The 26,221-nt window shown below is 36.6% G+C and overlaps 1 protein-coding gene across 1 annotated transcript in view; it reads left to right on the top strand.

Annotated features, from left to right (window-relative positions):
• MYO6 (myosin VI) overlaps positions 1–26,221 on the top strand; it is a 103,007-nt gene that overhangs the window by 34,848 nt on the left and 41,938 nt on the right. The window contains exons 3-12 of the mRNA XM_053938789.1: positions 1,234–1,303; positions 5,910–5,983; positions 7,939–8,068; positions 9,095–9,200; positions 11,056–11,111; positions 13,183–13,280; positions 15,095–15,259; positions 19,620–19,700; positions 22,313–22,493; positions 24,593–24,737. Of these exons, the coding sequence (XP_053794764.1) occupies positions 1,234–1,303; positions 5,910–5,983; positions 7,939–8,068; positions 9,095–9,200; positions 11,056–11,111; positions 13,183–13,280; positions 15,095–15,259; positions 19,620–19,700; positions 22,313–22,493; positions 24,593–24,737 (1,106 nt within the window). The remainder of the gene's footprint in view (positions 1–1,233; positions 1,304–5,909; positions 5,984–7,938; positions 8,069–9,094; positions 9,201–11,055; positions 11,112–13,182; positions 13,281–15,094; positions 15,260–19,619; positions 19,701–22,312; positions 22,494–24,592; positions 24,738–26,221) is intronic.

Here is a 26,221-nt window from a genome sequence, read left to right as displayed (position 1 = left end):
GAGAAGGGGTGTTGTAGATTTAATGCTTTACGTCTGGCAGCAATTAGTTCTGCTCTGAGACATTTTTAACTCTTGCCACTTCAAAGAGAGTTGGAATTTGTGGCTGTTAATGATGGTGTAAGCCCCAGGACCTCTCATACTGTTGTGCTCAAGCAAATATGAAACAAGTTGCTGTCTTTCTACTACATTTCCTTGTGAGATATTTCTCATGGGACTACCTTGCTGAGTACAATGTTAAACAAGCAAACATGTTTGTTTATTAAGTTCATTCTTTAGATCCAGTTGGTTGCCTTTTCAAATATTAGACTAGACTTCTTGTCTCCATTTCCATGGAGAAAAGGAGCCTGTGCCTGCAGTGGCATGGTGGCTGTCATGTTTAATTGGTACAACAGGGGTTTTGTTCATTCATTGCTAGCTCAAACGAGCTGTTCCTACAGTAAACAAAAAAATATAATTAAAAATCTCCTTTGTACAATAGGTATTTTTGTGCAGATGCTGTAATGCATGTGTGCTTGGATGTTTTTCCTTCCTTTTTACAGCAGTGTAAATTATGATTTCTGGAGATGAAAAAAGAAACAAAGATGCTTTTGTTATGAATTTTTCCAGTTGGATGTGAACACTAGATAAATGGTTGTTTTGTATAACTAGAATACGAGGGTTGAAGGAAGGTCTTGTTTTACTTTAGTATTGATTTATTGAAGAAAAAAATCACAAAAACAATAACCAAAGCTACAGTATTTGGTGTTACAGAGGATGTTATGTATTTAACATTAATATTTTAAGTAGGAATATTCTAAAACAGCCTATCATAATGACATCACAGTCCTTTGACTGAACTAATGATTTGCATTTTATTATTTCTTCCTTGCAAAATGGAGGAAATTGTGTGTCATTTATAATGCTGTTACCTTTCCATTACTTTTTTAGTCTTATTTTTTGTATTGCACAGTATGATGTGCAATTCTTCACCTGAGAATCAAATATTATTGCACTAAAATATATATATTACAGTGAATTCATTTTTATAATGTAGTGTAGTAATAGAAATGCAGCAGCTTTTTGTCTGCATCTAGTAACTCAGTAAAATTTCCAATTCTGAAGTATAAAGTGAGTGACTTCATTTGAAATCATGCACAATTACAGTGCACTCACTTGTATGATTGCATGAGATGTCTTTGAACCATATTTCTATTTTATGTAATTCTGACTATATTAATGTTTCTTATCTAACAGACTTTCCAGGCTGCTATCAATCAAGTGTTTCCTGCAGAGGAGGATAGCAAAAAGGATGTGGAAGATAACTGTAAGTTATGAATTTTAAAAGAAATTATGCATTTGAAAAAAATATCTGCAATGAAATGAATATTGTTTCCTTACAAGCTTCCTCTTTCTTCCTTGTCGTCTTTGTTCAAATTTATGTATGACCTTTGCTAGTCCTTTAAATTTCTTAAAGGAAGCCCATTTTAAATATAATTTATTGTGGGTTTTAGTTTTCATTTGAACAATTTAGAGGAATGGATAGTTACATAATTCCCATATAGACCTGTTACTTGACTTCAGAAATACTCCATTCAGCATTATGGGTGTAACTATACTTTTTATAGTGTGGCGAAAGACTCAGTGTCTTTATCAGCACCTGTATTTGTGTAGCATTTCCCTGCATATAAGGAATTTCTCAGATAGCATTCCTGTGGAAGTAGAGGTAATGGAAAATAAGTTTTAAGATTACCTTCCCAAAACTGGGGATGGGAATCTGGACCTATCAAGACCACTGAAAATGAATAGACTTGAATTGCATATAGGAGTGCTGGTGGAGAAGGAATTTTGAGGTGAGCTTGTGTAATAAACGTCACTGTTGATCTGCAGGGCTTTTATTTTATTAAATGTTTTATAGTTGGGTGGATGGAAACAGTTGTCAAATCTGGCGAGAGGGGAGAGAATACTGAGAAAGCTGAGAGAGTGCTGTGATCAGCTTTTAGACAGCTGTTAAATGTTTTGCTGTGGCTGCACTCTATGAGCAAATCACAGAGCCTCTCCTGCCTTGAATACTGATGAAGGCAAGTCTTTTCAACATTTCCTATAGTGTTTACTGCTTGGTGAAAATACTGAAGACTTTGTAAATAGCAGGCAAAAAACCCTTCTATTGTTCTTAGTTTAAAATAGAGGCTAGGGGTCTGGTCTAGGTGGTGTAACCTCAGTTCCTGTCCTGGAATAGAGTTTAGTATTTACATGCTGTGACAGGAAATGCAGCTGTTACACCTTCTCCATAAGAAACAAAACTATGAGATTTGAGTCTTAAGCTCTGACTTAGATGGTGCAGTGTCAATAGAACCAAGTTGGTAGCCTTGCTTCCAGCTGCTTATATTTTTGCAAAAAGGATGTGGGTTCAAACTTTTCAAAGCTGTTATCTGTATTCTCTGTACATGGTGATTGTTAGGGAAATGTGCTTAATCTGTGCATCTGTCCCAATGGTTTTACTAAGATGTCCTGACACCTCTGTGTCCTAGTCAGGGAATTGAAATCTGGAATGAGATTAGGGAAATAACATAAAATTCCAACAGAATACTATTCAACTAAGTTAGTCAAAGAAAATATCTTCTTTGGCTTCGTGAGAAAATAAAGATACTTTGTTCAACAATCCTTTCTGTATCAAACATTATTTTAACTTTCCTAACATATTCTAAATTGCTGCTCACAAGTTGCAAAATGTGTGAATCCCAAATTCAATTTCCTTCTCTGTCAGAGAGTATTTGTGTTCGATATCATTGATTTTTAAGAAAAAAAAAACTATACTGAGTGCTTATAAAACTGTTCTTAAAAATCCTGAAAGGGTTTACAGGGTATTTGATAAGACTTAAAATTACCCCAGTTCTACAGATGCAGAGCCTTGCAATTACTTCATAAAATAGTTTTCAATGGAAGCCCTGCTTCGTGGTATGGGCAGGAGAGCCACCTGAGTAAATTTGGCATTGATATTTCCTAGTTTTTAGTGCCTCACTTCACTTATGTGAACTTTGTGTGCATGTAATATATGGACAACTAAATGCACATATATACACTGGTTATATTTAGACATGAGCCATATGAATATTCAGAATTCTCTCTCTCTCCGGTGACTTCCTTTGCCTTTGGACATGGATGCCTCTTCTAAAGGATTTATTCTAAAGAAGATGCATTTTGAATTTGCTGATATAAGCCTTAGTTTGCATGTCTTGAGGTGGTGGCATTCCCTTGGGGAGCAAGCTCCCACTGCACACTGAGTCTGCAGGTATAGCTGCTTTAATTGCAATGAGGGCACTGGGGACATAATGAAATCTGCGGTCCTTTGCCTTTTAGATAAGCAACCAAATAAAAAGTTGATGATTAACTGCTTCCTTTAAAATACTGCAAACTCAGAGAGGCTCCTACAAAGACACGGTCAAGGGTGTTGATAGATAATTACTATGTAACAGTTTCTCATCTCAATACTGAGGATCCAAACGACTTCAAGTTTGCTAATTTTTTACCACTCTGTCCCCTCCCAGACACATAGAGGGGCAGAAGGAGACTTCAACTTTTATAGATCAAGCAGGAGCTTCTGTTTCTGGCCCATTTCCTGTTAATGTCTCTCTTGGGATGACCCCAATAAAAGAGGTGAAAGCAGACCTGCAATTTGTGGTCCTAGTGCCATTTTCTCGGCCATTTGAACCGAGAATGCCTGGGGAGGGGAGGACGAGTCCTGCTGCGCAGCACCGGGTGTGTGAGCTCGGCTGCTGCAGCTCCCGGTGCCTGCGGGGCTGGGGGGAATGTGTGTCTGCCACGGTGGCACAGGAGGAACTGTGGGGATGGGGGCCAGCCTGCTGTTTCATTAAGGAATTGTGCACAGCCATGATTTCAAGGCTGTTATGATCCAAAGGGAGGGTTTACCTAGGGTAAAGCTAAAGCATGCCCTGTGTGCCTCTGCCAGCACAGGAATATAAGTGCAAGGGATTTTGTGGAGGAAGGTGGTTTCTTCTGAACAAATCAGAAGCTATGAGGTCCTTTGAGAAGTGTGAATGATTCCAGACATTTGAAACAAAGGTGTATTTAGTCATGTAGGGAAGGGCTGTTATTCAGTAGAGCCAAAGGGAGGCTGCAATTTGCTGGTGAACCTGACTTTGCTTCAGGCAAGTCTAATGCAGATATGTAGGGGACAGAGCCACCTCCACTCCTCAGTCCACTGCAGGAGGAAGGGTAAAAGATGCAAAACATAAACACAGATGTTTTTGAGAAGCCCCCATTTTCCTTTGCCAGTATATTTTGGTTCAGCAGGAGGAGTGTTGAAATAGATGCTAAGAGCTGCTTACCAAACTCCAGGTATCCTTGTAGGGCAAGGTGGCTGGGCAGGGCAGGTTGACTTTAGGTCATACAAACTAGGACAGCCCTTTTTGCACATTTGTATAAATAAGTTAGAATACTTTTTTGCTGCTGCAGCCCTTGAGAAAGGGGTGTCAGTTCAACATAAAACAACGTTGTTGGTCATTACAGATGAGAGGTGTGTATGTGACCCTTGTGTGAGGTGCAAGCTAGTGGTTACTATTACAGAATCACAGAACCAATTAGGTTGGAAAAGACCTCTGAGATCACTGAGTCCAACCTCTGACCTAACACCACCCTGTCAACTTGACTGTGGCACTAAGTGCCATGTCCAGTCTTTCCTTCAAAAGAAAAGACATTAATGGTACAGTGCTTACTCTATCCACAGTAGCTGGATGTATACAAGTTTTTATACTGTATTACTGTAATACAGTAATTATTATTAGCGTGGCAGTCTGTCAGTTGTCACTACACAAAATAGTGTTGTACATTTGATTTGAAGCAGTGGGATAAAAAGGATTGAGCATATTTGAAAATGGAAGCTGTGTAATGAGTAGTGCCCTCATTTGGTTTAGGGATAATATTTTTAACAGCGTTATAGTGGGAACTGGAAATTGCCGCTGTAATTAAGGCTGCTGACACTTTCCAGTGCTTTGTAGCTGAAAACAAGGACCAGCTTTGCCAGATCGTGAACCTGTACAGTCTGAAACTTTCTGTGGGTGTGACCATCCTGTAACATTTCAGCAGTTACAGAATCCCATCAGAATGTTCTGATCTGGAAAGGACCCACAATGATCACTGAGTCCAGCTCTTAACTGAATATTAGCCCATACAGGGATCAAACCCACAACATTGATCTTAGTAGCACCATACTCTGACCAACTGAGCTAATCTCAGGGTCAGGTGTTTTATGTTAAAGGACAAAGGAGAAATATACATCTGGGTTTTGGTGTGTTAGCATTTTTTTTTTTTCCCTAACAGTTTCTCTGAGGAGGCCAAAAATTCAGAATTAAAGTAGGGAAGGGTTAGTGCCTGGTATTGTGATGCTGCTGTTGCTGCCTCCAGATCCAGATTAGATGTTTATATTCATCAATTCAAAAATCACCAGAAGCCAGCTGTTACTCCAAATGTCAGTTGGGTGGCATTGCCCTGGGGACACTGGGACTGAGATTGGAGGGGAACTGGAAGGAAGGAAATAGTCATTGGTAGGGATTTTGGTAGGCAGCAATTTCTGTGCTTAGAGGCTGGTGTGAAGGCAGATGCACCGTGCTTGACTGACAGGCTGGTTAAAGGAGCTTACCCTGAGCAGAGCCTGTATTTGAGGTTCCTGCAACCCAATTCTTCATTCAGCAGCTTTCTGTAACTCCAAATGTACAGTTAACAGCAAGTCTGTGGTTTTAAAAATGTATAAAGAGTCAGTATTTCTGTCTCAAGACAGTGTGAAGAAATTATAGGATTAAACTGTAAACTAAGAGAGGGGAAGAAAATGCTCCTTAATTCAAGATTTAGTTTTTTGTCTGTACTTAAAGGTAGTCCTGAGCTCTTAATGGTATGTGACTCTTTTTTACTTGCAGGTTCCCTGATGTATTTAAATGAAGCCACTCTCCTTCACAATATCAAAGTTCGGTACAGTAAGGACAGAATTTACGTAAGTATTGTGCCTCATGACAACCAGTCTAATAGAGATGTCCTTTCAAACATTCACCAAGTGTTTCCACTTCTTTTTTCCCCTGTAACAGAACTGCTAACATGGAAAGGTTGAGGTTGTAGGCCTTTTTTTTGCCTTTTTTTCCTTACATGATACTTTTAGATCAGAATCCCATATGATTTTTAGCAGGCAGAGCAATAGGTTTTTCTCTACATGACTGTTCATGTGCAACCATAGCACAGCTTTGTATCACAACTGTTCCTACAGGTAACTTATTTCACTCTTAACAAAGATGGTTTTCTTTCTTCATTATTTTTGAACGAAGCAAACAGGTGCCGTCTTTGACACCTCCTAGCTCAGATGTCCATCTTAATCTTTTATATTGCTATCAAATTGCCTAATTGTACTTAATGAATTCTGACTAAATTACATTTTGTCCTTGCCATCTGCCCAGATACTGACAGCTGTGAAACACAAGATAAGAGTTTTCTTTCTTTCTTTTTTTTCTAATAGAAAGCTGGCTAGGGATAATACAAAACTGTTCCACATATTTGCTTTTAGCATATATTATAAAATTAATTTAGCTAAACCCTTTTATATAAATGTAAAAAGAAAGTATAATTGTTTTCTTCTATTGCAGTTAATTTACATAGCTTTAAATTTTTTATGGCTCAAGATCAAGCACCAGCTTTAAAATAAATAAATGGCCATTTGAATGCTGCTCTGGAAATATAATCCTTAAAGAAACCCAACCAAACAATAAAAGCCCTCAAGGAAGTAAAATTCTGAATATGAACTGATCATGGGGTACGATAGTATTTTTGTTGATAAAGCCTTTTTTTAGTGTAAACAAGTACTACTAACATGTTGTCCATAACACGTGTATTTTCTGAAGGAAAAAACTTTTTTTTTCATTAATAATTTAGCTACATTTCCCTTGTAAACCGTTTTATACCTTTTTAAAAATTCTGGTTAAGAATATTTAGCTTGTTATTAAAAGGAAAATTAATATTAGTACTTGCAACTCTTGAAGAAAAGTGTTCCTTTGGTGAAATAAGTGCTGAAAATAGAACTATTTAAGAAACATCATCTATTGTGTGATCCAGTCTTCTATTAATGTATCACACAATAGTTTCCAAGTTTCAGTTTTCTGGGGACATTCTCAGTAACAACAAAGCAAATAAGTTATTCAAGCTGAAGGTTTACCTAATTTTCTTCAGATCTTTTCCTGCAAATCTGATTTTTAATTTGATTCTGACACCTCTTCTTCCATGTATGTAACCTGGCAATTATAAGTAAGCTATAAGAGCTCCTTGCAGAAACATTAAAAAAACCCTCTCTTCAGTCTTCCTTGTCCTGTGGAAAGGTAAAAAGCAGCCTTTGTCTGAGATTCTTCTCAAGTTCCTTCTCTATGAGAGAGCATTTGGATTCTGTATTTCTCTCTGTGGAAGCAGCTATAGCTAATTTTCTCTTGGCTGAATGCTTTTATTGCCTGGCTTGAATGCATTCCCAGGCAGGATCCTGTCAGTCCTTCCTGCTGAGTTGCTTCCATTAGATATTGAAAAGCTATCCTCCTCACTGGAGGACAGTGTGTTATGCTATCCATGAGCTTATTTTATTTGCTTTTGAGCAGGAGGTTTTGGCATCTCGTCCTTGATCCAGTAATGCAGACAATGGGAAATAATTTAAAAGGAGATTGAGAGAAAGGTCAGATTCAGGACATACTCCACAGCTCGGTGGTTAGGAAATTTTCCCAGGATAGTTTCATAGAAAAGCTGAGAAGATAATTAAAGGAACTGTAAAAATATATCCTGTTTTGTGTTTGCATTAGCTGGAGAGAATCATAAATGCAATTGTTATATGGAGGCTCTAGTCTGCAATAGTAATAGACAATTGCTGTTAACCACTTGCTTGGATACTGCCTAGTAATTTGCTGTTCATTGTTTTCTTCACAGACCTATGTAGCCAACATTCTCATTGCAGTGAATCCATACTTTGATATACCTAAGTTTTATTCTTCAGATACTATTAAAAAGTACCAGGGTAGATCGCTGGGAACATTGCCACCACATGTTTTTGCAATTGGTATGTATTGAGCCTGTATTTGCCTCTTAAAAAAAAAACATTGAATACTTCAGAGTTATCTGTAAGTTACCACCTGTAGCAGTAATTAATTTATTTTGAACTATTATAAAATAAAACCACTAATGGCTAAAATTGCAAATATTCTCATCTTTTTGAAGAACTTGAAAATGAGCAACTGTGACAACTCTGTTAGAATTATTTTGCACTGCCAGTGTTTTAAGTCTAAGCAGTTTAAATATAATTTGCAACCATTAAAAAATCAAACTCAAAAAGAAATAAAGAAATTCAAATTTTATTAGTGAAAAAGGTGTCATAATGATTGACACTGTCTTTCAGTGTAGTAATTTTCTTTGCCTTAAATTATGTTACCAGAGCACATACAATGTTTCCTTTTATATGCTTGTGTTACAGACAGAAAGTACACTGAAATCTTATTTACGGCTTAAATCTGATTTCAGTCACTTTTGAAAATAAAAAATAATTGGAAACTATAATCAAATTTTGGCATGTTAAAAGCCTTCTCACTGTTTTGCATTTTATTTTGAAATAAAAAATTTGAGGGGGGTTGAGTAACTGTTGCATAACAAGAGAGATTTTTTCCGTTTCCTCAAGTGTTACTTGTTGCAAAGTACAACTGAAAGTTTCCATTTTGAAAATCTATAAAATGTACATTGATATACTGTATAATGTGTACTGATACTGTATTAATGTATTTTGTAAATACATTTAATTAAAAAGATTTAGCTCTAGATTGTTGATTTCCTTTTGTTTTATTCTGGATATAGTTGAGTAGGCCTTTGTTTTCAAGACTTTGAGTTCTCACATATCAGTGTTGGAAGAATTAAAACTGTAGTATAAATTAAAGGGAAACAGAATTTAATAAATTGTAACACATTCAATTGTAAAGATTTAGTTTCTATTCCTGAAAATGTTACATTTTAACTTTCTGCATTGTAGCTTAACTTTATCCTTGCAATTCTGCTGAGTATTAGTTTTTGTCATGTTAACCATATTTTTCTTTTTAAGCTGATAAAGCATTCCGTGACATGAAAGTGCTTAAGATGAGTCAATCCATCATAGTCTCTGGAGAATCAGGAGCTGGCAAGACAGAAAACACTAAATTTGTTTTGAGGTTTGTATGTTTGCACCAAAGTTAGTACGTGAATCTCTTGTGTTTATGCATTTGGTTGACATAGAGGCAGAGCAAATTAAGGCCATCAGTGGGTTTAAGATACAATTCACTAAGATATGCATTAGCTTCTTTGTGTACTTTATTACAAGAAATTGAGTTAAATGCTGACATGATAATGTTCAGAAATAGTTACATACTCACAGAAAGTTTAACTCCGTTGCAGTGACATAATGTAGTAATTATGGTTTATGATACAGTCATTTTGGTGTTGCACATCTGGTATTGTGGTTGATAAAAAACGTAACTAGACATTTTAACTGTATATTGCAAGACACCGTTGGTTTTGCCATAAATGTGTATTTCTGTGTTCTTCCTGAGGTCTCTTTTTTTTCGTTTGCTTGAGTATCTTTTTAACTTTAATATATTTTACCCTAGTTTACTGAATAAGACTGAATAGTGGGATCTATTTATTTATTGATGTTCATGTATGACCAATACTAAATCAAGCATGTTAAATTACATGGAAGCCATATTGCTGATATAGATCAGCCTTGCTTCCATATATGCATTATCTTTTAATGGCTTTTTATCACTCTGGAACACTGTAACTAGAAAGAACTGCTCCTTTAAATACACCTATGTCATAGGTGGCCTGATGATGCAGGGAAGCACAGTGTGGGCAGTGTAAATATGCTCCCTTGCCCCACCTTGGACTTGTTTCCCTCTACAAATATTTAATTCCCTTTTCCCTAAAATCATGTATTTTCTAGTATTTCTCTACAGTAGAGGTATTATTTTCCACATCCCATGAAGAATTGTCACAACTGCCTGTCTGTCCTTCATACTGCTCTGCTCTGCCCCTGTGCAACCTTTCATAGATAGCTGTAAGAATTACTGCAAGGTGCTGGTAATGATATTTTACAAGGGACATCTGACTCTCTTCCTGATAAGAGTAGCAGAAAAAGACAGCAGGCACTGGAAGAATATCTCACAAGAGATGCTCTTAAAGGAGATTATTCTTCCACTTCTCAGCAAAGGAAGAGCTCATTACACAACAGGCAAATATCATTGCTGTTGCTTCTCCTCACCACCCTCCACCATAGAGTCCATGTACAAAACATAACTGCTTTTGAAAAGCTGGAAGATTTTACCCTCGTGTGTTTAGAAAGTAAAAGGTACAGCTCTTTTAGTGCTTCTGAAGTTTTTTGGAAAGCCCCATTTTCAAGAACTGTTTTTAACTTGTCCCAGATTCACCTGTAAATTTCCAGAAAGCATGCCCTGTGAGTAGGGAAAAAAAAAAAAAAAGACTGGAACTTTGGAGCAAGTAGATTGTGGTTTTATTTTCTAATTCATTCTTCAGTTGCTAAATTGAATCTTGCCTTAATTTTACACTTGTAATTTCTTATCCTCACCATCTCCATGTGGATTTTTATTAACACTGATAGTTATGAATACAAAAACAGTATGGATAGCAACAGTCTTAAATTCAGGAAATAGACATGAAACATTATGTATTAAATAAGATGATTAATAAATACAGATAATACACTAATAGTTTGATTATATTTCTGTTAAACTGTAATTTTCATATGCATGTTGAAAAGAAACTTCTAGCAGGCCTTGAAGTATTGAAAAATATTTGAAGTATGCAAGAATATTTTTGTTTTAACAAAAAAGAAAAGTTAAAAGTTTAAAATAAAGGTTATTTCAATGTGCATAGGTATTTGAAACTTAAAATCAGAATGCTTTCCCTATAGTAATTAGTTAGTATTTGTGCACAGCCATGTTAAACCCTGCTTAAGTGAGGAAACCTGACATGAGATGAATGATACTGATATTTTTATCTTATTTACAGGTATTTGACAGAATCCTATGGCAGTGGCCAAGATATTGATGATAGAATTGTAGAAGGTATTGAAGTTCCTTTCATTTACCTAAAGATTCCAACATTATTTTTTTTTTCCAGAAATGTGACTCAGCAGCAAGTTCATAAAAGTAGCATAGAAGTACTATCAGACTTTCTAGAGCATAATTTACAGGTAGTTGATCTACCTGTGCCCAAAATGGAATTTTAAACTGCATAAAATCTGCAAGGACAAGACTGTTTTTTCATCTATCTGTTACTACCAGGAAAATATATTTCCTCCTCCTCACTATCAAGTTCTCAAAGTCAAATAAAGTAGGGAAGTTATTTTAAATTATGATTCTGGATCATATTTCTGTTATATCTTTTTTTTTGTCAGAAATCACATAATTCAGAACAGCACTTTGACTGTATCTATCTTTACAACAGATTCCCAAACAAGGTGAAGAGAGACTGTGTTGATCCTTCTCATTGAGCCTCTTTAATGTTGCATGTAGTTCCTAATTGAACAGAAAATAGCTTTTTGAGAAAATAGAAATACCTGAAGAGCAAACAACCCTCAGCTAACCTAATAATTCCTCATACAACAGTTTTAGTCCTCTATAGCATAGAATAAATTAATTTTGATATTTCTTGACTCTGTGTCTTTTCCTTAAAAAAATAATTTACTTTTGCTTTAAATTTTCCTGTTTTCAAATTTGAACCATATATTCAAGAGAAGTACTGCAGGCTTAAATATCTTGTTGCTGTAGGTCTGCTTAAACCAGTCCCTTAGTGAAGTCCACTAAAGGAGATCAGAAAGTGGGCAAGAGTTGGATAATGCCTGATGCAAATTAATTGGTACTTGTAGGTATTCCTCAAAGGGTTCAGGCTTTTTAATTTAGAACAGCATCTGACGCATGAAGTCTGATGGTTTTTAGGCATGATTTTAATGAATATGCTTGTGGCATACGTACTACTAGAGGAACCTTCATCCTAGCTGAAAGACCGTGCAATTTGGTTTTATTCATAATCCTTTCTTTAAAACTTCATATTACATAAAATGCCCGAATAGTTATCAAAGATCTTGTAAGAAGTCAGATTTGCATTTTTATGAACTTTAATTGTTAAAAAAATGAAAATACAGCCAAACCACAAAAAGTTAATTCTCATGTCCTATTACATGATGCATTATCACCCATATTTTATCCAAGCATTAATGTCATTCCTTCATTCTTTCATTTTTGTAGGAGCAGATATTTAAATGGTTGTCAGTGGAGTTTTACATCTGAGTTTCTGCTCACTTTGTTTCCAGTGCTTATTTTTACCTAGAAGCCTTAAAATATCTTGCAGATATTTTTAGTGGTTTATTATTAACGCGATTTAGTAAACTATTTTTCTTTGATCTTCAAAGCTAGTCAAAAGCAGTCTTTCAGAGACCTTCTATTTCATAATTAATAAGCAGTTTCAAACTGCTTAAACCGTGCACAATGTTTGTGCGAGTGTAGATATAGATGGATATGAGAATTAGATTGTTTGCTGCCACTCTTTCTGTATGGGCCTTAACATGCTGAAAAGCAGCAGCCAGTAAAAAACAAAACCAGTCAGTCACTTAATTGACCTAATTTGAAAGGACAGCGTTAAGTGGTTTTTGAAATCAACAAACTTTTCTAATATTATATTTGTTAATTTCCAAATTAATCCAATACATTGCATGCATGACATTTAAGTGGCATTTTCGTCTGTGCAATAAGTGGGTAGTTTCAATTTCATGAATAATAATTAATTGGGAAGTGTCAGATTCTGTGCTGTCTCATGTAGTTCATGTATCAGTTATTTACCTGCTTCCTACAGAGTGACATCACTGAATAACTTTTGGTATATGTCTCTGAATTTCTTGCAGTATTGATTCAAGTACGTTGCAGTGTTGCGAGACACTTAAGTACTTAATTTTATGTTCCACCACAACATATCCAGTATAATTTGCAAAATATATTATTCCTAATAGGTAATATTTTTCCTTTGATTTTCAAACCTTATTCCAAATAAGTTCCCTGATTAATTATATTTGTTCTCTCTTTCTTTTTGGTAGTTTCCTGATTGAATTTTAACACTACAAAAATTAATTTTTTTAAACAGCAAATCCTCTGTTAGAAGCTTTTGGAAATGCAAAGACTGTTCGCAACAACAACAGCAGTCGTTTTGGGAAATTTGTTGAAATTCACTTCAATGAAAAGGTACTGGAATTTGTTACAGATAACCAGTGATGATTTTTTTTGCCATAAAATGGAAATGCTAGACTGGCAGGAGGCTGAACAGACTTACTAGCCTTGCAGCAAATACCACTGTCCTACTTTACAGATTCGATTTGTATTGTGTCACCTTGAAAGAAAAACCAGAGCCACACTGTACTGTCTCATTACTGGAAGGCAGTGGCAACTCAGTAGGAAAATTGCTTCCACCAACAAAAGATTAAAAATGGGTCCCTTCATGGCATATGTGAGTCTTCTCATATGAAGACTAACTTACTTGCTGTTAGGTATTCATCCATTCCTTTAATGCTCAAGTAAGTGTAAGTTGTGTATTAGACATAAATGTATTTCGACTTCAAACTTTTTTAATGTATTTGTATGAATTTTTGGGACCTTACATAGTAATCTATGTGTGACAGAAGTCAAGGAATGGGTTTTTAGATAGAAATACTATTCAACTGTGTATCTTAAGAAAAATTTCCTTTGTTCAGGTGTAGTTTTGTTTGGACAGGATATGTATACACACATTCCACAATTAAGGATGGCCACATGGTTGGTCAGTATGTCCAAGTGGAAGACTCCTGTTGATGTTCTCTGGAGATTACATACATACTTCCTCATCTTTCTGACTGAGGACAGACCAACTGCAAGAATTTGTTTCTTTTCCTGCAGACTTAAAGCTCATTTTTCTGGTCTTGAGCTTGGGGTCTTTTCCTAAGTTTTCATCACTTGGTTTGTAATTTAACTTCAGAGCTTTTGTTAGTAGTTTACCTAGTAAATAACCAAATTTCTTTGTGGGGAGAGGGACTTTATCTGTTGGTGTGGTTCGTCTTAATATCAAAATTTTTACTTATAATGATGAATTAATGATCTGATGATGGATTAATGTCTGTCCATCTACCCATCAACACTTACAGGGTATTTCAGTTGAATTACTTCAGCTGAAGCAAATAGCCCTCTGAGTATCTTCAGAAACTGCTTCAAAGGTTGTTTCAGCTTTCCACTGCAAGATCAGCCTGTTTACTTGAGCCCCTTTTTTACAAGGCATCGCATCTCACTTTGTGGTCACCTTTTTAGGTCTGGTTTCTCAAAGTGATATGAGCACAGACTGAGACCTCCTGAATAAGGGAATGACTGCATAACTGCAATCAAATTTGTCAGTCAGTTAATCCTTCTTGGTTCCTGTAATAGCCATTAAGTTCAGGAATTTCCTTGCTATTAAGATTTCTCTAGGCACAGGGAATTTTATCGTAGGCCAGATAACAAATAGCTCTCAAAAATCTGTGTCAGAATTCCTTCTCAATAAAGAAGTGCAAGTGTTGAAAATAAAATGTTGTGTCATAATTAATTTGCCTAAGATGTTGTCTAAATATGTACTCTATAATTTTAACCCTTCCTTTTATTTTACAAGAGTCTCAGTGAAATGCAACTAAAGAAGGTTGTAATATAACTGTCATACAAAAAGTGTAAGGATGGCTGTAGCAATGCTCTTTACTGTAACTCCTGAGGTTCTGCTGTGGATTTCTGCTTTTTGGGGTGAAGAAGACTTTTCTTTTCTTAAGAAGAGTGTATGTATATAAAGTACATGAGCTGAGGAGAGAAGTAATGGTAAAGGCAATGTTGTTTTTTTGTTTTTTTTTTCCCTAGGCTTAATATGTATTAGGTATAGATTGCTTTTAATCTTCTTTGGAGCAGTTTCTATTGAATGAGTCACGATCAGGCAAAAGTAAATTGAAAATCTGATTCTTAAATAGTGCTACAAAAATTCAGATAATCAGAAAAATATTTCTTCTTCCTAGAACTCGGTGGTTGGTGGATTTGTGTCACACTACCTTCTGGAGAAATCTAGGATCTGTGTGCAAGGCAAAGAAGAGAGGAATTATCATATCTTTTACAGGCTTTGTGCTGGTGCTCCAGAAGACATTAGGGAAAAGCTCTATTTAAGCTCTCCTGACAACTTTAGGGTGAGTAGCAGCGTCAGCATTTGTAAAGCTTGTCATATAATCATATATGGATTTTTCATATATAGTGTATTAAAATCTCTGTTTATTACCTTTGACAGACTCAGTACTATTAAAAAAGCCAAGATTTTCTTTTTGTTAAATCTATTTGATCTTGGAATAAATCTACCTGACATTTTTCTTTACTGGAAGAATTCCCATACTTTTTCTCTGTCTTAAAATTGAGGAACTTGTGCTTTCCCAGAAAATGTACTGTTGCATACCCAGCTGTTAGTAATGTTGTTATGGGCTCTCCCAGAGATGTAAGGTGTGAATTTCTTCAGTGCAAATCAAATCTGGTAAATAACAGTCAATTCTTTGCTTGTGTTTCTATAATTTGTCTCCATCTCTCAACATTTCTTGCCTTATATTTGGCTTGGAACATCATGGAAGTGGAGTTTTTTGTATTCCTAAAATATGCAGACCAAATCTCTTGGGTTTTGAAGGGTTTTGTAATACAACAATGTGGAATTACAAGGACATAAACTAAATGACTCTTTAGACTTCCTTGATCTTAAACGAGATGAGAAGCACCGCAAACAAAGAATTAAGTTATTGTGCTGACTGTTTTCTTTGTTGGTTGACCTTCTTACTTGGATTTCCAAATAAAACTTGGACTGTGCCTATCTGTTGCTTTCCCTTTTGTACTCAGTTCTATCAAAATTCAGCAGAGGGCTAGAAACTTTAACTATGCAAATGTCCTAGCAGTTTTATGCAAAGAGGAGGTTGCACAGGCGAGACCTGAATCAGTGCACTCACTGTGGGGAAGGGGAAGGTACATGGTCACCAACCAGGCGGCTGCTGCCTCTTGGCTTGGCCAAGTCAGTCTCTCCTTATGGATGAGCAAGCAATGGGCACAGAGCTGCACTTCCACATTGTGTGCATTGTACATTTGTACTGTAGTACCAAGGTGATCTTGCTCTCTAAAACCCATGACAGTATTCTAGGACAAGTTTCCTTACTTTCTCAAGGCATACCTAGGGATCTTCATGGACCTTGCATTATTCATTTAAATATTTAGTTTGTATCTTTTTATATTTTGTCTATTTGTACTCACCTGTGTGATGGAAACTTGATGTTCTGATGCTTATTAAGAAAGAACTGCTTCTATTCCCTAGAAGGAAAGTTTTTCCTTTGAAACACCCAACAAACACAATACTTAAGAACACCCAACACCATTTATATTTGTAAAATGTGGAGTTAGTTTTCAAAACTTTCTTTTTTACTCTGCAGTTATTCCATGCAGTATTCTCTTGTATGCTTTAAAGCCAAAATGTTGAACAGATTTTCAAGTACATGCTTTTATTGTGCAGCCACTTTCCCATTAAAATTTATGTCTTGAAGTTAATAGATTTTATTTCTAGAATATGCTGTCTACCCACTCTTGGGGATTTTTTTAAAATCAAGAATTCTGCTCATGAGAGAACCCAAGGTTGTAGATGTCAGGGTCAGACTTAAAACCTTAAAATCAAGCTGGCGCAGGACAGTACTTAACAGCCTGAGTTCTTTTACAGAGAACATTTGCTTGCATATTTCATGTATAAAAAGTTTGTAGTTATACCAGCCTTATCACATGGTGACTTTTTTTCTGACTTCTACTATAGCAGGCACTTTAATTTCCATTTAGGATTTTATTGCTTTACCATAAGTTAGTATTTGAATTCTGAGTTCCTTGCATGTAAAAGGCCCACTCTGCATGTTAAATTAAACAAATTTAAAACAGTTTTTTTTTCTCCCTTAAAGTAGGTTATCTTTAATTAAAAACCAAACCAACAAAACCTTAGAATAATTTTCATCTTTGTAAGCTTGCAAATGAATTTAAATATTCTTAAAGTTTATTACCCATATTGCACTAAATTTTCATCAAGTACCACTTTATGGGAAATTTTTAGGAAAACAAAACTTTAAAATATAATTTTCCTCCTAAATTTGTATTTGTCAAGATGATTTTTGTGTTCTTTGTTCTCATTTGCTATTTCAGTTTTCATCATAAAATGGTTCTGACTAAGCACACTTGTGTCACATTTTTTTACCACGTTTTGTTGACTGCATGTCTGGTTCAGAATTCATAGAAATGCCTTCTTTCAAGCTTTTGATAATAGATTGTGATATTACACAAGGCAAAGTTTGATGATTGATCAGTATTTTCCTATCAGTACTATTTTTTAAACAAGAAAGATATTCGTAAGAAACCTCAAACTCTAAAATTGGTTATTTAGAAAAGCTCATCCCTTAAGTGACAGTTTTGCATTGGCTCTATTGTGCCCCTTGTCTTGAGCCTTATGGCTTATCAAGTCAAAGTGCAAATTAGGGCCAGCTTGAGTTCTTAGACTCAAGCCTGATTTCTTTAAAGCACCCTTTGTTGGAAATAGGACCATCTCAAATTTATGGCTTTTTTTCCCTTCTTTTTCAAAGAAGCAAAACATTATTAAAAGAAAAAGGATAACTTAATTCTCTTTAATCCTTGGGCTTGTTTCCCTTTGACTGAAGTGATCCCCTGGAATCTCCTCCCCATCCATTTGGCCATCATGGCACAGGGACACATTGCTCTGGGCATGTAAACCAAGACAGTGCATTGGCTGACCTGTCCTCTGGATTGAAGCAGCACTGATGGCCATTACCTCTATATTAATTCATCCTTCCCCTGCAGGTTCCCTGGGGAAGCGAGAATTTACTTGGCCAAGGATTATGCAAATAGCCCTGCAGTTCTGCAGGTTTCTTACACACCCATTCTCCAGCACAACCCACATGAAAGTGTGCAGTCCTGGGAGCTCGTGCTTTAGGTTGCCCTGCAGAAGTTTTCAGAAATTCAAGGTCATGAGGAGATCCTGTGCTGAACTTTGTAGGTCTTTGTGCCTTGGACTGAGTCACATGTCTGTGAAAGTACAGCTGCACAGTAAATCTGTACCTGGAGTAATTCTGTACCTGGACAACAGCAGATGGGGTTGAGAAGCTGAACTTCTTTCTCATCTAAATTTCAGGAAGAGAAGTCAAATTGCCTTATGTTGGGGTCACTGAAGTTACAACCGTGTGTTGCGCTTTACTGAAAAAAAAAAAAAAAGTCAAACCAAACCCTAAGTACAATGGTATTCAGATGTACTGTATGATAACCTCAGACTGTTTAAAAACATAATTTCTCCCTAATTTATTAAATATAAATTTACTCAAGGTTTTAGCTTTCAAATGAAAGCCATTATCTTGTGATTAAATGTCTTTTATATAGGTTATCATTTAATACCATACTGGTTCACATTCTCAACCTGTCAGATAAGTTTCCACACTCTATTTTGAAAAGTATGACCTTTTTCACTTCTCGTCCCCAGTTTCTGGGATTGTGTTACTAATGCTGTAATACAGGGATGTATTGTGTTTAAAATATGCTGTGCTTTGCATTCTTACTGGTTGATAAAGAAAACTTCTTCAAAGTACTTTGTTAAAACACCAAGCTAGCTTTGAACAGTTGTCACTTTGGTTTAATATTAAATTTGTCACCAAGTTTTCTTCTGCTGTTAGAAATGCTTTGAAGAATATTTTGGGGTTTTGGAATTTCGCATGTAAATTTTAATCAGAGAGTAGAATTGTCTGTGTTCACCTATTAGGAAACATCTTTGTTCAATCAAAGAGTAAAGAATCAGTTCACTTCCTTCAGACAAAGGGCTCTGTCCAAGCTTTTGGACAGAGTTCTTACATTCAGATGAACAAATCAGAAAGAAAAAGCTGGTGATCCCATTTTGCTGAAAGCAACAGTAATTATTTAAATCTAAATTCAGTCTGATTTACTGAACTGTAAATCTGAGATTACTATACAACATGAGGTGGATATCAGAAGCCAGGTTCAAAATAAGGCTTCTGCTTAGACCATGCTGTAAGCTTAAAATATTCTTCAGGCTTTTTAATACACTATGTCTCCTACTTCCTATAGAAATATCTGGTGAAGAAAAAATAGTCGTTTCATATTACACATAGGCCAGAAAATTAATTCTTTTGGTTCCTAATTTTGGTTGTCTTTTCTGTAATCCTGGACTCATTGAATAGGTTTAATAGAATCAAAAAGTAAGAAAGTATTGTGTGGTTTAATGAATATCCCATTATGTCAAAAATATTTTAGTTGTCAAAATCAAGAAACTTCCAATAGAAGTTTGGTACTGTTGCAGTTCTTTAATTTTGTAGATGAAAATACATTTCCAAGGAATTAATTATGAGCACTTACCATGTTGTCTGTATCAAATGGTTAAATCAAGCCATGTAGGGCAAGTCTTAAATAAAAGCATGTTTTCCTTACTTCTGTTTTTAACTATGCATTTCCACTTTTTTATTGTTACAGTATTTAAATCGAGGCTGTACCAGATTCTTTGCTAACAAAGAAACAGACAAGCAGATTTTGCAAAATCGCAAGAGTCCTGAGGTATGTTTTTATCTTTAGTTAGTTTATATTGTTAAGTAATGGAGATAGAGTTGAAAGTGATTACAGTTTTATAGTGTGGAATGAAATGTTCATTTTACACATCTTTATAGGTCTAAGAGGGTACTCTCAAAGCTGCTGTATTCAGAACTCTGCTTTGGAGTTCAGTCCTAGAAATACATTTTAACATGCATCATAAAATCCCAAATGGAACAGTGTATATAAAATGGTTTCCTCTTCATTCTTATAATAACATATTGCTTAATGATGCTGTTTGTCTTCTGTGGAAAACAAAAATCTAACGCTTTTGTAATTTTCTTTTTACAAATCTTAACTACTGGTAGGAATAGGTCAGAAGCAATATTTTTTCTGGAGACATTTTTACTACCTGGAGTTTTGAAATGATGCTCCAAACTGTTCTATAAATCAACAATGCAACCTCACTTCTAGCCATGATTACATTCTCCTCCTCAGTGCACTTTAAAGGTTTTTGTTATCCCCTTGCTATTAACTGCTAGTTATGCCAGGGCATGGAATTTCCTGGATGAAAGTCTGAAGCTTCCAAACATTTATACCTTCTTGCTCCATCTCTGGTTACATATTTTTAGAATTGGAATTACCAGAATTTGTAGCACTTAAACCTTTGAGCTGTTCACATGAGGATACTAAAGAATTTGTTCTGAATTAATAGTATATATGAATTGAAAGTTGGTAAAACACTTAATTAAACTTCTACTCTGTTCTCTAATAAAATTTTCATCTACTCAAAATATGAAATTCACATTTGTGTACCTGGAAGGTATTTCAAATATTAATCAAATCTATATTTGTGATTCAGTAGCAGGGTAAGCTGCGTATATATCTGACAAGGATACAAGAATAACTTAAGAGCTTCATTCCACCAAGTGGCCATGCTATCTCTTTCATAACTTGGTCTTGAAGCTCGTGCTCAGCTATGAGAGACTGTACAGATAGTTCCTTTCCTCAAGTCAACATTGTCAAGTCTGCCCCTGGATTTCTTGTGCTTGTATTATTGTAACGCTGGGCATGTAGTCCTGACTTCTGTTGTTAAATGCAGGCTATTTTTTATAATCAGGGATGGTGGAGAGTCAGATACAAAAATACTTATTTGACATCACTGTGAGGCAGGAAGCTGACAGATACTTCATTCTTGTCAAGCATATCGACTAGCATTGGGGAATTTTGCCTCAGTTTACCCAATTTGCCTTTCATGAAGAATTGTAGTGAGTAGGCATAGAGTATCAACATTCTCTTATTTTTTCTTCTGGAAGATGAACCTGTGCAATTTTCTGTTATTGATGTGATTTACAGGTGGGTGTTGTCATAAAACCTGCCTCTGATGGACTTGAAATAATAGAAGACTTGATTTGAAATAAGTGTTTGTCTAAATTAAAATATACTCACAGAATAATTCTGAAAATATATATGACATGAAATAGCAGAACATATGATACCATAATACTTATATGTAAGTGCCATATCTATTTGAAGGCTCAACAGAGGATCAAAGTTAAATGATATTTAAACCTACTACAGCTGTTTAAACAGGAAATATATTACCTTGTTTAGGTTTTTAAATTGGAAGTTTAGTATTTGCTGTGATTTTATAAAAAATATTAAGATTGTTTTTTTGAATAGAAGTAGCTGGAATAGTCAATTAATACTTCAATTATTTTTGTGTTTTCCTTATCAGGAAGATGAGGTGATCATTTTACATAATTAACATGTAGTTTAATGTTATTGATGTGCCTACATGTTGTGTGAAGTGAATTTTTCAGATGCATGTGGTGTTTTGTTTTGATAAAAATCATGTTAGTTTATTTGACATTAACAAGGCTTTTATTTAGTTAATTATTCTTTTTAATTGAAAACATGTAAAGTGTAAAAACATAGCTCAGTCTGTGCATGTTCATGTAGTTTCTTGATTGCATGCAGATGTGTTACTTTCTACTATTTAAACTGGTTTATAGCTAAAATAGCTTTCAATGTATTTAAATTTGAAAAATCGGCAAAATGTTAAATTAGTATTTCAGAACATAGCTAGTATTCTTCTAAGCCATAGACCACTGCAAACAACTTTTCTGTTTCTTAATTACACCAAGAAATTAACTAGTATATTTCTCTAAATAAGCCTGTTTAGAATAGGGATAACTCTCCTGGTTCTGATTTGTCCTGTACTCCTGTCCTTCTGTCATCCTATTGCAAGGAGCTCCATCTTCTTTCAGCTGCTTGGGGCTAGAAGGATTCCTTTGTATTAAATGCTCCAGTAACTCCCTTAGCCAAAGTCTTCTTCCCCCTGCTCACTGTCTCATATTCCCTTGACCTTAGCAGTCACATTCTCTCTAGCTTCTGCTTTCTGAAGATAATTTGATGTTTGCTGTGAAATTTAAGTCTGAAGATCATGCTTCCAAGTATCAACAATTTAAAATAAATAAAGGTTCTTGAGAAGCCTATATTGTATGAAGAACTCAAATCTCTAATTAGTTTGGCATGCTTTGTATGCTTTTTGTTATGACTTATTCTTGACTGGAAATATTTGCTTACATTTACTTCAAAACACTTACATAGAATTTTTGGTTTTTCTTGCTTTGTAGTATCTTAAAGAAGGTTCCTTGAAGGATCCACTGTTAGATGATCATGGAGATTTCAACAGAATGTGCACAGCCATGAAAAAGATTGGACTGGATGATGAAGAAAAACTTGACCTTTTCAGAGTAGTGGCTGGTGTCCTTCACCTTGGAAATATAGATTTTGAGGAAGCTGGGAGTACTTCAGGTTAGATGAAATAGAAATAGTTTTTGTAAAAATACTGAAAATGCCTCTTGATTAGAAACATTCCCTTTGCATATGAATTACTGCTTTTGAAAGCTTCTTTGTGTTCATGGGTAATTCAGTCTTAATTCACCCCACTTTGAAGTCAAGTTTACCTGTTTGTTTTAAAGTTGTACTTCTTTACATGCTCTGAAAGAAAATAGGGTTTCACTGAAATTGTTCAAGAACCTATTCAGTGAAAATTTTAATATAAAGAAAAGAGACATTTTGTATTTTAATGATAGCTTTGAAGTCCAACTTCTCTCTAATATCACAAAAAGATCTTAGAAATATTAGAAATTAGCAACTGCATCTATAGGGAAAGGCATTATGTCCTTTGGCTTCCAAAAATAACATCATGTTAGTATTTTGAGAGGTGAAAAAAAAAGTTACAGCACAAACTTAGGTAAATATAACTTCCTAATTTTAAGACGTTGCTCACAAGATGAAGCAGTACAAGTGTAGATGGGACTTAATTGCAGAATGCGCATGAAGGTTGATGAAGGAGAAATAATGATTTGGGAATTGTCCTTATTACCTCACTACAGAAGTCAGCCCCTCTAAATTGAGAACTGCTGTCCATATATTCCTGAAGGACTGATTCCTCTGGGTCTGAATGTACTACAACTATAGTAGAAAACATAAGTATGTAGGTCTATTTTGAGTTGCAAGACAGAGTGAAATTGATTCCTCCTGGTCCTGCTTCAAGTATGTATAGCTGTTGGTGGAGTTGTTTGGAAGACCAGACCAAGAACATTTTAAAGTGTTCTGAATGATGAATTAAATGAGTGCTAACCTTGCAGGTTCACTAGCTCCTGACCCCAAGTACAGAATCGGCACTGTACTGTACAAAACATTCTGTTCAGAAGAGATCATGGCTGGGCTCTAGTCCCATGTGTCAAATCAGGGCCAGTGCTGCATTCAAAGTGGGTAGCTTAGGGTTGGCACAGAGGTGGGTTGTTTTGTTTTTGTTTTTTTCTCCTCTCTCTACTGTGTAGATCAAATGAGAACCTCCCCAGTGTCAGTCCATGCTGTTGCCATGTTCATGAAGATGACAGAAATGAACATGATCAATGAGGATGAATCTGGGAAGATGCAGGTGTAGAGATGGGTAGGGGCTTCATGTAGCTCAAACCAGTAAGCTTCCGAGAGAGCTTCCCTGTTGGGGCTTTTTGTGAGTTGTGACTTAGGCACTGACAAGGTTGAACAGTGAAAAAGGCACAAATGTGAGTTTGAGGAGGAAATGAATGAGAAGAGTGGGAACCACAGATGGTAAGGAAAGTCAGGGTTTAGAGAAGGGACTGTCACCAGAGAACTTACGTCCTCTAAATACTGAAATTCAGACACATTTTTTCTGGAATAAATTACAGATCTTCTAAAATGTAAAGAAACTTCTAAAATCTAAATGAATGTATTGAACTTCTAAATTTCAAATACATGTTTTGTTTTTCCCTCGCTTTGTGTGTCTTCACACAGGGTGTGCATTTGAACTGCTGCAGGCAGTCTCTTACCAGAGACCCTCTAAAGTTCTATTGCTGCTCTACTGCAAGCAACAGGAAATACATGTAAATAAGTGCTAGATTTTACTAAAGTAGGTGGTGTTCCCGTTGGAGATCTCTGCTGGCCGAGCCCTGGCGCCTAGGCAGGCGCAGAGCAGCAGGGAGTGGCCTCTCGGCTGTTTGCCTGGGACAAGTACAGAGCCTTATCTGAAAAATCCAAGTGCCTGGAGTCTGCCCTAGCAGCCACTTCTGCTGCATAGCAAGGGAGCCTGGAAGGTTACAGGAGCATCTAAGTTCAAAAGTTTTAAGTCACTCGAGTTAGTTTGTAGGGGTTAACACTTCTGCATTTTGGGAGAGTTCTTCCCTACAAGCAGCCTGGGCAGAGTTCTCGAAATACAGAATTTCATGCGTAGTTTTTGGGCGAGGTGTTATTTTGGCATTTGTTTTGAGGGGGTTCCCTGAGGGGGTTCTGAGAGCTGCCTCTCGGCACAGAGCCGCTCTGAGGTCCTGTCCGGAGGCAAAGGCGATTTCCCTGGGGCTGCTGCTGACGGTGTGTGTCCGCAGGGGGCTGCACGCCGCGCGCGCGGAGCCAGGCGGCGCTGGAGCGCTGCGCGGCCCTGCTGGGCCTGGACGAGGACGACCTGCGCGGGAGCCTCACCTCGCGCGTCATGCTCACCACGGCAGGGGGCGCCAAGGGCACGGTCATCAAGTGAGTGCGGCGGCGGCGGCGGCGGCGGCGGCGGCGGGAGCGGGAGGGGCGCGGCGGGGGCCGGGGCCGGGCGTGAGGGGCCGCCGCGCTGCCCCGCTGCGGGCCGGCTCCGCGCCAGCCCCGCTCTCCCACCGGCACGGTCGGGCCCAGCTCCCGCTTGGCCAGCTGCGGGCGTGAGCCGAGGTGCGCTCGGACCAAGAGCAGCTGTAAAGCGCTTCTTTTAATGGCTCACCAAGCACGTGTACGCCCCCATGGTCGTACAGAAGTCACAGTGCTGAAGGCTGGCAGGCTTACAGCGCTTTGAATAAGTAACTCCTGTGTTGTATAAAATCTCTCGTGTGTCAGTGAGTACGCTCTGTGGCCAAAGAAAGTATAGCAGTCAGCCAGTTAAATCCACAGCCTGCACAGCAAATTTGATATGCTAAAAGATTTATCAGATAGACTCTATCAAGGAATGTTAATGTGGTGCCTAAAGTCTTTCAGAAGACACTTGAATCTTTCTCATGAGGCCTGCACAGTGTTCCCGTGAGTGCTGCCCTGTAATAGGGCTGGGGTGCTTTAATTAGAGGGCAGGATAGGCACCCCTCAATGTCAGAGTGATCAGTGGCCTTGTGTTTGTCATCTGTAATTCTTCTGAAATCAAGTTTTAACGTTAAAAACACCCCTGCAAATGGTAATCCAGAAATGTGCTACCTTTTGCTGGTTTTGGTAAATGCACGTTTAATCTCGACTGATAATAAGGTTTCACAAAAACATGAATAGAAAGTGTGTTATTTTGGGTTTTTATTTTTTTCCTGAAGCTCTTATTGAGGTAGCTTCCTAGGCACAGAAGCAAAATAGTGATTTCTTTCAGTATGCACATGGAGAAGGAATAAGGACAAAGAACATGTATAAATATGATATCGGTGACAATATTTCAAAACCATGAAATTTATGACTCTTGCAAAACTGGGTTTTATGAAAATGACAATGCAGTTGCATGTTATTTATGAAAAACCTGTAGCTTCCACCACAATTCTTTTGCTGAGATTGAGCCTCGCATGCAAGCTGTCAGGGATGCTAGCTAAGATGCCTGCAACTGAATTGTGTGTTTTGGCATTTAGTTTTCTATGTTGAGTATTTTCTGGAGTTCACATCGAAAACTGAACTTGGACTAAGCAGTTTTGAGCACATTAAAGTAATTCTCAGTGTTCAGCTGAATGCATTAGTCTTTTAATTAGGAAGCTAATGAACATTCTCTTCTTGGAAGAATACAGGTGTGCTTTTTATTAACTTATGGAAGCAATCAGATTGTTTTAGTGAATTAGAAATACTGTATTCACATTACACCAAATGTTTAATATATGAAACTCATGATTATCTGTATTGGGGTTTATTTAAGTTCCTTGCATATTTTATCTTTGGAAATTTATTACCGATATTATTATTATGGAAAAAGTTATCTAATGCAGTGACAAGTGGTAAGTAATGTTGGGGGGAGCGGG

This window comes from Vidua chalybeata, chromosome 3, assembly GCF_026979565.1.
Source record: "Vidua chalybeata isolate OUT-0048 chromosome 3, bVidCha1 merged haplotype, whole genome shotgun sequence".
NCBI classification, from domain to species: Eukaryota; Metazoa; Chordata; class Aves; order Passeriformes; family Viduidae; genus Vidua; species Vidua chalybeata.
Note: the sequence above shows the minus strand (reverse complement) of the source record. Positions and strands in the feature narration are given on the sequence as shown.